This window comes from Prionailurus bengalensis, chromosome D2 (genome assembly GCF_016509475.1).
Source record: "Prionailurus bengalensis isolate Pbe53 chromosome D2, Fcat_Pben_1.1_paternal_pri, whole genome shotgun sequence".
Classification (NCBI taxonomy): Eukaryota; Metazoa; Chordata; class Mammalia; order Carnivora; family Felidae; genus Prionailurus; species Prionailurus bengalensis.
In genome coordinates this window covers 32,111,812-32,124,112 of record NC_057351.1, presented here as the reverse complement: position 1 = coordinate 32,124,112, position 12,301 = coordinate 32,111,812, and the positions used below count along the sequence as shown (strand labels likewise).

The 12,301-nt window shown below is 57.8% G+C and overlaps 1 protein-coding gene across 5 annotated transcripts in view; it reads right to left on the bottom strand.

Moving 5' to 3' along the window:
* Nucleotides 1-12,301, bottom strand: part of CDH23 (cadherin related 23) — a 414,161-nt gene that overhangs the window by 66,648 nt on the left and 335,212 nt on the right. For all 5 annotated transcript variants that reach the window (XM_043596561.1, XM_043596567.1, XM_043596564.1 and 2 more), the window contains 7 exons: nt 11,243-11,631; nt 10,036-10,137; nt 9,735-9,737; nt 5,685-5,834; nt 4,487-4,615; nt 3,442-3,570; nt 2,461-2,688 (listed from right to left, as the gene is read on the bottom strand). In XM_043596561.1, the coding sequence (XP_043452496.1) occupies nt 2,461-2,688; nt 3,442-3,570; nt 4,487-4,615; nt 5,685-5,834; nt 9,735-9,737; nt 10,036-10,137; nt 11,243-11,631 (1,130 nt within the window). The remainder of the gene's footprint in view (nt 1-2,460; nt 2,689-3,441; nt 3,571-4,486; nt 4,616-5,684; nt 5,835-9,734; nt 9,738-10,035; nt 10,138-11,242; nt 11,632-12,301) is intronic.

The following is a 12,301-nucleotide window of genomic DNA, read 5'->3' as shown; positions in this document are numbered from 1 at the left end:
GCCTGGCATATGCTCTCGGTTTCCCACCCCGGACCTATTCTCTACCCTTCCCTCACTAACAAGCCCTGCTTTTGTTGGAGGCAGTGATATATGTGGCTCCCACATAATAAATAGGTCAATCCTGACAATTCTGTCATTTTTTTCCCCAACCTCCCTTGCAGCTAGGATGCCCTAGGAACCGTTTCTGGCCACAGACATACGCAGAAGTCTGGAGAGTCGTTCTGGCAAAACTTTGCTTTCCTGAGGAAGGGGCAGAAATGGCTCGCATAGCTCTTTGTCTTCTTGTCATTTCCTGCCTTGAATGCTGACGTGATGGCTGGAGCTATAGCAGCCACCTAGCACCATGGGGGGAAAGGTCAAGAGGCATCAGCTCTGACGTCTTGGAGTGCAAAATCAACATTCGTGATTCTCTCCAGGATTTTTGTTATGTGAATAAAATGCATTCTGATTTATTTACGACTCTAGAATTAAGTTTCTGTCAGTTGTAGCCAAACATGTCTCTAATTGGAGAGATGACCAGGATGATGACTTTCCCTGAAGCCTGGTGCAATTAGCGAGGGGTTGTCAAAATGGGGTCCTTCCCCACAATATCTGATCTGGGGTCCTATCACCACAATAACTGATACCCCTACCTGTTCCCCCCTCAGGTAGTTATATGTGTCCTGTAAATGTGCCTCTGGCCCACTGGGTGTGAAGGGTTGAAGTGATTAGCGGTGACACTGACAGCTATGGAGCTCAGGATGCCCAGGGCGTGCCCAGAGCCAGTCCCATTTCCTGGGCATCTCAGAATGTGGTTTCCTAAGATTGGCCGAATTCCACCATCCTCCCCAGAGACCCTCCAGATAAGCAGCCCCGCCCAGACCTGCTCTGCCCCCCAGTCCCTAGTGCTGCTGCCAAAGGGAAGGGTCTGACAGAGTCGCCTGTTGGGGGCAGAGGGACAGAGCTGAGGCCTCATTGACGATCAGGTCTCTAGGGCACAAATTACAAAAACGTCCTCCGTCCTTCACACCTCCCTGTATCCACACTCTTAGCGATGGGACTTTGCAGCTCATTCCTTTGAAAGATAGAGTGTATCTCTCTACACCTTGAACCTGGGCTGGCCTTGTGACTTGCTTTGGCCAAGAGAATGTGGTAGAAGTAACCCCGGTCCGGTTCTAAGCCTGGACTCAAGAGGCCTTGCAGGCTTCTGCTGTCTCTCCTGGACCCTAATGTTTTTTCAAATGTTTATTATTTTTCTGAGAGAGAGAAACACGGGGTGAGAGCCGGGAAGGGCAGAGAGAAGAGGGAGACACGGCATCCGAAGCAGGCTCCAGGCTCTAAGCTGTCAGCACAGAGCCCGACGCGGGGCTCGAACCCTCGAACCATGAGATCATGACCCGAGCCGAAGCCGGACGCTTAACTGACTGAGCCACCAGGCACCCTATCTTCTGGACCCCTTTCCAGGTCCACATGAACAAGCATGGGCTAGCCTTCTGGAAGACGAGAGACGGGTGGCCCTGTCACCCCAGCTGATAGGCGTCCAATGTCACCCCTAAAATCATAGCCGTCCGATGACACACAGCTGCCACACAACACATGTGGGAGCCCAGCTGAACCAGGTCTAAATTGCCAGCTTGTAGAACTGCGCTAAATCGGCGGTTGTGTTGTGTTCCATCCCTCTGGTCTGGTTGGCCGTGTGGCCTTCCTGCAGCCGTACATCCTCCACAGGGTTTACCAAGCACTTCCAGAGACACGAGCTAATTCAATTCCCCAGACACCACCTAAGAGGAGACATCATCTCCCTTTGCAAATGACGAGACCAACGTTCCGGGATGTTCTGACTTGCCAGCACTCGTACAGCCAGCTCACAGGGCCAAGTCTTCCACTCTCAATGTGCACATGGCTCCCACTCCGGCCCATCACCCCCCCCCCCCCCCCGCCCCGGACCATCTCGCCATCCGGCCCCACCTCCTTCTCCAACCTTGCAAACTCTGCACACTGCCTTGGGCAGAGGCTCTGCCCATTCAAGTACCACACTGGACCAAGAGCATCAGTCTCTTCCAACCCAGATGTGCCGTGATGGCATGTCACAGCAGCATGACGGAGGGGAAGAGAGTACCTCTTCCTGCCTGGCACAGGGTATGGGTTAATGCAGCCTCACAGGTACACGGCTTGGCGGGTGGAGTGGGGGCTGCCCAGGCCCCAAGGCACAGGCTCAATCTGTACGACCCCAGAGAAGTGCTCTGTTGGAGCAGAGAGGACCGCACAGAGTCTCCGAGTGGCTACGGATGCAGGTGAACCAGCACGCGCGGGCCCGCCATAGATACTTCTAGGCTGGCCACCTAACGGCACGATAAAGGAGCTGTCGAGGATTTACCCACCGTAGGAATTCCGGTCCCACACGTCTTGTTCCCCCCTGCACAGAAGGCGCAGCTGCCCCCTACGCCCCCTCCCCTGGCCGCAGCCGCTGCCGTTACTCACCGACAGGGTGGGGGTGCCTTCGTCCTCCACGGTGACCACCAGGTGGTAAAAGCCCTGGCGCTCGCGGTCGGGCGGGGCGGGCCGCGTAGCGATCTCGCCACTGATCCGGTCCATGCGGAAGGTCATGTCCTCATTGCCCTCAGTGATGTAGTAGGACAGGACGCTGTTGATCCCGATGTCACGGTCGGTGGCTCTCACCTGGACCACAGCAGTACCCCCGCCCACGTTCTGTGGGGAGAGCGGGGGAAAGAGGTCATTCTGGATTCGAAGCCCCCGGGGGGCAAAGGGTAGCGCCTGCTTCTGGGAGCCCGAGGGCTCCACCTGGGCCTTCAGAAAGTTTTGCTCTACCGGGGAGCACCGATGAGGAGCATAAAGATGACGGTGGCGAACCTCCTGTGGGCACCCACTGCATGCGGGGCTGCCTTAATTCACTGATTCTTCTCCATAACTCTCTGAGTGAGGTATGACGTCATCCCCATTTACAGATGAGAAAACCGAGGCACGGAGAAAGAACGTATGCAGGTCACACAGCCTGTCAGTGGCAGAGCCAGGGTCTGACTCACGGGAGCCTGGCCTGAGACCTGGCCTTCAAACCCCTACACCGTCTTGCTTTCATGGACATCTAATCTGGCACGTTACCCAGCAACGCTGAGGCAAGAGTTTCCCCGAGTGGCTCAGTCTTGCGACTGAACGATAAATGTGTCGTCTCGTTTAAGAGCAGCTCTCCTGGGACAAATCTCTCAGTGCCCTGTCGGCGGTGAGAGGCCACTCTCTTCTTTCTCTCCCCTCTGGTCCCTTCTTCATGCCTCCCACAAAAGGATACTGTGTTCCAGGAGCTGGCATTAGGGCTGGAATTGTGGGTGAGTGAGCCACGCCCCCACCCACGAGATCCGAGAGACTAGTGGGCCAGGCAGACATTGAAATGGGTGCTTCACGGTCACTCACACCCACTGTCCACCCTGGGTGGCCAGCTGCCCTCACCTCGTTCACGCTGACATTGTACCCCAAAGGGCTCTCAATCACGGGAGGGTTGTCATTGACATCCAGGATGGTCACCTGCAGGATGTGGTCCTTCTTCCGTGGAGGGGTGCCACGGTCGGATGCTACGACCTGGAGGAGGGAGGTGACTGGATTCAGGGCCAAAGGTAGGGGAAGGATCAGGATCATGGAGTCTTAAAGGGCAGTCTGCCTGGTGGGGAGGACCGGGAGGGCGGAGAGATTCACTGGTCCATCCCTGTCCCTGGGTGGCCTGCCAGCTCTGGGTTCTCCCCAGGATTTTGCCTTTGCCCCATGCTGCAAACAATCCTTGCCTAATTATTAACTGGCTTGGGACCGTCATTTGGAATCTGATTCTGATGTGCCTAGGCTTTCCCTCCTGATCCTACCTCTGGCTTTATTCTGGGCTGTGCCAGACCCTGACCATGACCTGGGCCTGTGACCCAGGGACCCTGCCTTTAGCTTCAAATACCTCTGTTCTATGCACTCATGTGAAGTCTGGCAAATAGAGAGCCTCCTATAATCATTTCCAATGAGCTGGAGTTCTCCCCATAGCCCGAGCCTATCCCTGGGAGCCTAGATGCTTCCTGGATGCCTCCGGGGCAGCAGAAAGGGCTCTCCAGGCTCAGACCCCTGCAGAAATACACCCGTGGGGTCCCCAGACTCCCCAGGAAACATGCCAGTCACAACAATTCAGCAATAATGGTGGCTTTTGTGAGTCCTCACAGCTGCACTTTTTCTCACCTGAGCAGAGACAGACGAGGGTTTTTTTTTTTTCCTGCCCGTCACACAAGAGGGGACACCAAGGTGCTGAGAGAGTAAACAACTTGCCCAAAGTCCTGTTGTGTGCGGGAGAGTCGGGGCTCTTTGGGCTCTGCCAGGCTCTCTCTCCTGGTTCTTATGGACACCTGCGTAGCTGCCTGCTCTGGGTCTGCTGGGGACTAGCGACACGGGGAAGCTGACCGCCAGGGTGTGCCGACCTCTCTTCTGGATGGTCAACAGAGACGCCGGGGAGGGGGGCGGTCCCCACCTTGAGGATGTAGTGGTCTAGTTGTTCTCTGTCCAGGGGCCTGGCCACGAACACTTCGCCAATGGAGTCATTGGTGGTGACGATGTCAAAGGCCCCAGCGATGTTGCCAGAGGCCAGGGAGAAGACCACCTGCCAGGGAGGACGAAGGATGAGGGTGAGGACAGGCTGCTAGGTCAGGCCAAGGGTCCCTCCCCAGCCCTCTGCTCAGTAAAGGCATTTTAAAAAGAGAGCGTTTTATGCAGATGTGGTTACGCCCTTCAAAATGTGTGTGGCAGGCCCACTGAGGCAGCGTGAGGCCTGTGGCAGGTTCCTGGGCGGGGGGGGGGGGGGGGGGGATGTCAACATAGTGGCCTAGGGGCCAGAGGGGTGGGTGTGAGTCCCACTGCACGGATGTCTCCCAGGACAGGAGTGGGGAAATACCGACACTTCTGGAGACTGTCAGAAGCAGGCATGAGCCCTAGTGTGTGAGAGGAGTTCCGTCTGGCCCTCACGACAACGGTCAGAGGGAGATGTTCTCCAGGTTGCAGCCAGGAGGCTCGGAAACACGGAACGGCTGGCCACGATCACACGGCTCGCAAACGCCCAAGAGAGCGAAGATTCGAACGCCTGCGCTTCTGACCCCAAAGCCAGCCCCGCAGAGGTGTGCAAGCCATTTGTAAACGGCGGGCAGCTCCCCAAACGTACCACCCAATTCACAGGGCAGATTAAAGCCACGGAGAGACTGATATGCTCTATCGCCCCTCCTCCTTGTGCTCTGGGGTGGCCGGAGCTAGAATGCGTGTGGAGGGGGCACTTCCTGCTGTGGGACGGAACCCCATGCCCCACCCGGCCAAAGCAGGAGGGAGGAGGGGGCACGTCCTCTCTGAGACCTGGGGCCACACTGGGAGGGCTGGTCTGGGGCCTGGCACACGGGTGTGGATAAGGGGAGGCAGGAGTCACCGGGAGAGATAAACCCTCGTGCTTTCAGCCTGCCGTGGAGGGCTGAGCTGTGGCCGGCCTTCGGGCTCTGTGTTCACCGGACCCAGGCAGGGCCAACAGCCTGCACAGCGCTGCCTCCTTTCCTTGACCGTGGACTCGGGTTGAGGGCAGGGCAGCGCTGCCCGGGGCTGGGCGGAACCTGAATGACTCTCCTCGAGCTGAGAGGCTGCAGAAGGCTCCTACTGGCAGGCAAGATCCTGGTATTTTACGTGGCGCCCACCTGCCCATTGCTGCCAGCGTCGGGGTCCCGGGCCTTGACGGTGGCCACACGCTGGCCCACGGGGCAGTCCTCAGGCACGCTGACTGCTGAGTCGGAGGTGAAGTCAAACCGGGGACTGTTGTCATTCTCGTCCAGCACTGTGATGTAGACCTGTGGGGAAGGTAGCCAGAGACCTAGCCCCTCCTTCCCCTTCCCGGTTCCAAACGCCAGGCTCCCACCGTGGGTCCGGTGGGGACCAGACCTCTGATGATTCTGGAATGGCAGGTAGCGCTGAGAGCCTGCCTGGGCCAGTCTGGACTTTCCATGGGGATCTCGGGCACATTTTTCCCAGCGGTATGATGGGAGAGGGTTGTACGTACCGCTGTGCTGGGACCAGGACAGCAAGGAAGGGTGTGGGGGACTCAGAGCTAGAAGGCGTGGGCCTTGGCTGAAGGGGGCAGAGGCTACTCAGGAAAAAAAATCCATGAGGAATGCCAGCTTGGCGTTGGTAGGGCTTCCTGTTTTTCAAGAGGAACTAGGAACCCACATTTTTATGAGGAATTCGGTGGTGATTAATAAAAACTAAAGGAAACACTTATGTGCAGGCTGGCCGAAACACATCTGGCGGCCAGAGACTGCCCGAAGGCCTCTTCTCTTGTGCATCTGGGTCAGAGGGAAGGAAATAGGGCTTAGGCACAGGAGGGGGCCGTGAGGTAGCTTGGGGGCCCCAGTGGGGACAGGAGAGGAATTTCCAACTGTCAGATGAAAACTGGGAACGTGCAAATTGCAGACAAAGAGCATGCTGTTTTGTGTCTGCAGCTCCTAGCTCCCGGACGGACACACCACCCCTTAGGTTCACCGACGCGAGGGTTCAGATAGGGCGGGAGGAGGCTCAGGTTTTAGGGATCCCAGGCCAGGCTTCCTCCCACTGCCCTGCTCCAGGCCAGACCTCATCCTCTCCTTCCCTGGGCCTGAGGTTAAGGGGCTCCCAGGCCTGCCTGCCTACCCCCGGTGTATATAGGCCCCCACAGGGAGCCTGTGGAGCCCCCGCTCCCACAGAGGAGATCACCGCATCCTCCCTGCCCGTCAGGTCTTCCTTCTTTCCATCCTAGCCACGCCTCCGTACCTTTAGGCAGCTGTCACAGCCGCCAGGCAACAAGCCCAGGCTTAGTGACAGCACCAACTCCACCATTTACTGGCTGTGTGGCTTTGGAAAAAATTATTCAACTTCTCTGATCTTCCATTTCCTCAACTGAAAGTAGGAACAAAAACACATACAGCACCGGGAGGCTTTGGGGAATGGAGGAGCGAACAAGAAGTCGAGGGGTGGGACAAGGTGGTCCCCGTCCCGTGCCCTGCCTGGCAGACACACGTGATCTCACGAGCCAAGGCTTTGCCCATCCATCATGATTTTGGTCAGGGAGTTCTGTGAAGTCCCAGAACCCCAGTCTGCTCACCCGTGAAATGGGTACAATAATGCCCACCATGCTGTCAGGGCAGAACCAGACAAGGCTTCTGTGCCCTGATTCCTCCCAAACTCTCTGGCCGGGGTCAAGGCCTGCTTTAGGCTTCCTGTGCTCCCTTCCACCATAGGGCCTTTGCATATGCTATTCCCTCTGCCTTCACACTCTTCCTTCTTGGCTGGGTAAATGTCTGTCTATGCTTTCTGTGGATCTCAGCTTGAGTCATTTCCTCAAGGAAGCCCTCCTCAATTTCCTTGGCATCTTATTACACATTTTCCTGTAGCATACGTTTATTGGTGTGATTATTGATTTATTAACGTTTATTTTTTTTGGGGGGGGAGGGAGGGAGGAAGGGGCAGAGAGAGAGGGGGGACAGAGGATCCAAAGCGGGCTCCACGCTAACAGCAGAGTCCGACGCGGGGCTCGAACTTGAGAACCGTGAGATCATGACCTGAGCCGAAGTTAGAGGCCCAACCGACTGAGTCACGCGAGTGCCCCTACTGGTGTGATAACTTAATATTCCTCTCCTCTCCCACTGTATCTTATGTTTGTGAAGACAGAGGCTGTGTCTGATTTTGGTTTCCTGTTGTACCCTGAGCCCAGCCCACAGCCTGGCACACAGTAAGTGCTTCCTCTAGGATCACCACTGGGATGTCCTTTGTGAGGTGCTCCCAGCATGGGGAGTCAGCCTCAGTGGATGAGAACAGAGGGCAGGGGCCAAGGTTTACAGCATTAGATCTGGGTCTGTGTTCCTGCCCAGGGCCTCACGATCTATATCTGCTTCCCCTGGTCCCAAAGGCCTGATGGTGTTACTCAAGAGCCTGCCCCGGTCTGTCCCTTCCTGCTGCCTCCCCGCCCCTCCCAGGGCCCACGGGGGCTGCTGGGGTCAGGGAGGAGTCAGGTGTAGGTGAGCTGTGGTTTGGGGGTTCCGGCCTTGCAGAGGAAATGGTGCCACCTTTAAAAGGCCCCTCAGCCTGCCTCCACCCTAGCACCTCTGACAGTGCTTGGGCCGACAGAGCAGGTGTATCTGGCACAGTGGCCCCTGGAGCCTGAGAGGAAGCCAGGGCGGAAGCAAAAGGCCATAGGTCCTGCTTCCTAGAAGAGGGCGAAGTGACTAGAAATCCAGGGGCCTGCACAGAAGTGCACGTTCTGAAATGCCCTTGCCAGCCCAGCCCATGCAGAGGAAGAAAGGCTTCCGCAGCCTTGGTGGGGAGGGTCCTAACCATCCTGCTGCTTCTCAGGCTCCACCTGGCCTCGGCTCCCAGACTCCCCACACTACGATGGGTGAGCTGCAAATGGGCCCAAGCTGCAGATGAGGCTGCCGAGGCCCAGTGAGAGGGCCCCACGGAACCCGAGTCTCAGCTCCTCTGGCTGGGGTGGCCAGGAGCCTGAGCTGGGAGGTACGGGACACAGGCCACCTGCCTAGTGTCCCCCACTGAGGGTTCTGCTCACCGGCTGCCCTCTGGGACTCCTAGTGGGCCAAGGGGAGCTATGTGGCTCCCGGCTGCTCATGGCCTCACTACCCCTAGGCTGGCCCCGTGGATGGCGGGGGCTTTGGGGTACCCTCAAGCCCCCGCCAAGGCCATTGGAACTGAGTACCTGCAGGGGGCAGTGGCGCAGAGAACCCCAAGCAAGCGCATTTGGCTCTTAGCCTGGACAATAGGTCGATTTCTATCCCTCTAGGCTAATGTCATAGGGACTGGGTGGGGAGTGAAAATGTGGTTGTAACCAAGACTGCTGCTGAGCTGGCTGCCCCATGTGACCTACAGACGGCCTGCCCGGACTGGCTGGGACCCAAGCCGAATCAATTGTCAATGTTCTCATCGTCACTGCAGGATGCCACCCCGGGGCCCGCCCCCGTTTCAGCCCCGAGCCTCCCAGCCTGAGGTCCCTTGCCTGCCTCTCCCACCCTCCTAGGAACCTTGCCTGACACCTGTGACCTCGGCAGTCATGCTCCTCAAAACGCTCTGAGCATGTGGTCTCTGCCCTCAAGCCCTTCGGGTCCTCGAGGGCAGTGACTCACCCTGTGCCCATGGCTGCCCTTGTCTAGGACCCCTCAGGCCCTGGCACTGTGTGTCCCACCTCAGGCGCACAGTAATAGAATGTGGTCCTTCCCCCAACCCCCGAGAGAGGGCGAGGTTCCTCTTTACCGACGCCACTCCCATCATATGCTCCTTGGGTCTTGGGGTCTAGTTTACAAAGGGCTTCTTATCCGTCACCGCCCGCCAGCGTCAGGGCTGCTGGCACCCTCCTCATTTTAGACCCAAGGAGGGGAAGCACAGAGAAGTGGAGCGACTTGCCCGTGTCACCCAGCCAGTGAGGAGCAGAGCTGGGGCGAAGCCTCAGCGTTCCTTCCATCGTGTGTTCCACCTACGGCGCGCTAGGGTCCCCGCCCCGGGCCCCGTGGGCTGGCAGGAAGGGCAGAGCCGGAGATGGGGAATGTGCCTGAGAGGGGCTGGGCCCGAGGGGGCTGGGCAGGAACCTGCTGCAGGCCTGTCCCTGTGCCTGTCTCCAGCGGAGGCAGGAAGGTGCAGGGCTACATGGCGATCGAGCCGGCAACGGCCACAGCCAACACACAGGGGGGAGCCCCGGTCCACAGGCCACTCACCTTCTGTAGGCAGGGCCGGCGGGAAGCCACGGGAGAGAAGAGGCAAGGGTGCGAACAGTTAGCAGTCTGCAGCGTTCCCAGCACCCGCCAACGCCCCCCGCACCGCACCCCTCCCTCCGGCTCTCTGTCTGTGGTCTCTGGGCCGCCCGGGGAGGTGTGGCACGACTGGCCGCAGCGGTCAAAAGCCTCACCCATTTGTGGCCTGGCCCGTGCGTGGGGTGGCTGGTGAAGATGCAGGCTTTGGGGTGCCTTGGGGGCAGCGAGCTATACCTGTGGGGCTCTCACCCGGGGACCCACTCACCACGGTGGAGTCCGCCTTGGGGCCGCCGTCATCTGCCACCACCGTCAGGGTGTAGAAGTCGCCTTTTTCCCGGTCCACCAGGCCCTTGACTGTGATCACGCCCTGTGGGGAGGGGGCCAGACGGGCGAGTGACAACGTCCTACCCACCGGGCGGAGGCCACCCCGCCCCCAAGCAGCCCCGCGCTCCGGTCAAACCAGAGTCCTCGCTACTCCCAAACCTTCTGCCTACTTCCCCACTTCCTTGTCGCTCCCTCTGCCCGGCAGAACCTCCCCGTGAAGCTCTGTCGGCCCAAACCCTAGTTCTTTCTCAGATCTCACTCAGATGCCACCTCTGCCGGCTTCCCCAGCCAGGTAAGATCCCTCTCGCTCGGGCCTCAGGCAGCAACATCACACCCGCGTTGTAGTTCTCTTTACATCTTCCCTTGCGGTGCCCTGATGTGCACCCTTGATTACGCCTGCTTCTCCCCTCAGTCTCAGGACTCTTTGAAGGCTGGGAATGCTTGTTCGTCTTTGTGAACCCAGTATTCCCTAGGATAAGGCCCGTACACTGTGCACTTGCCTATTTAAAAAAATTTTTTTTTAATGTTTATTTATTATTGAGAGAGAGAGAGAGAGAGAGCATGAGCAGGGGAGGGGCAGAGAGAGGGGGAGACACAGAATCCGAAGCAGGCTCCAGGCTCCGAGCCGTCAGCACAGAGCCCGACGCGGGGCTCGAAGTCACAGACTGCGAGATCATGACCTGAGCCGGAGTCGGTCGCTCAACCAACCGGGCCACCCCGGCACCCCTACGCTTGCCTATTTTCAAAGAAGGGAGGCCGAGAAAAGACACGTTAAAGCAAAGATGGAAGAGTAAGAGCCGGATGGTAGATGAGAGGCTGGCTGCTACCGAGCTAAGACCAGCTACTGTGATGAAGCACTTTATGTCTGAGCTTCCTAACAGCCAAGGTAAAAAGAGAAATGTGATGACTTACCTAGCTGTCGTTGTCTGGTAACAAGAAGGTTACCGGGTTGCCTACGTATAAACTTTACCTTACCCCTGAATATGGAGAGGAATGTTTCCTAGGGATATTTATCTCAAAGACACTTTATGATGAAGAGGAGAGTGCCATGCATATTGAAGGAGCTCAATAAATGTTGGTTAGCTGTAAAAGGATTGAGCTTCCTGCCCCTTAGAGCCCTTGCTGTGTCTGCTCCCAGTCTCCCTCACCGTGACGGAATCTATCTTGAAGAGGGCTTTGGCCTGGGTGCTGGTATAGGCGTCGAAGCGGTAGGTGATCTGATTGAGGTTGTCAATGGAGTAGGCCTGGACCCGCACAATCTCGGTGCCCAGGGCCAGGTTCTCCAAGATGGCAGCCTCGTAGGAGGCATTGGAGAACTGCACAGCCTCGTCCAGCTCGTTGAGCAGAGTGATGTAGACGCTGCAGAAGCCCTGGTTGAAGGGGGGTGCCTGGTCGGTGGCAGACACGTTCATCAGGTAGCTGGTTTTGGTCTCATAGTCCAGGTAATCCACGGTGATGATAAGCCCCGTGCTCTCGTCAATCTCAAACTTGCCCTCCGCGCCGGACAGAATGCGGTAATTCACCAGGCCACCGTCCCCTGTGGGAATACCCAAGAGGTTGTGCTGTCCCAGACCGGTGTGGGGCTGCCCTGGGGCTTCCCAAGGTGCCGCCAGCACACCTGCTGCTGACCCGGAGGGACACAGGGTGAGGGGCCTTGGCCGGCCTGCCCGGTGTGCACTGTCCCCCACCCCTGTGGGCTGGGTTGTCCCAGGAGCAGCGGCAGAGGAGGGGGTCAAGGTCTGTGTGGACAGCAAGGCCCAGCACACACAACCCCTCTCGGGCTTGGCTTTGGCATGAGAGAGGCACTGGTGGGATTTGGTTCTGCTTCTGGAGCCTCCAAATTCAAGTTCAGGTATCTCCCTTGGGTATTTGGACATTAGGGATCTCTTGTAGGGGGAACTTTCATCTACAAAGTGTCAGACAGGGGCAGCATCCTCAGAAGTGGCCGACACTCCATGTGGCCCCTCCAGCCAAAGGGTTCTAGTAACAGGGATACCTCCCCCCTTCCTCCTCACTCCTCCACCTCAAACCCTTGGCCTCAGCGCGCTCTTCAACAGGAGTTCGAGTTGGGATTCCTCAGCTGAAGTCCACAGGCATTGAAGGGAATGGCCATAAAACCACTCAGGAAATCTCAGACTTCCTTGAAAGCATTTGCAAAGCTCGGGATGGATATACATCTTTCTGGGATTTTTCTAGGGAGGGATGCA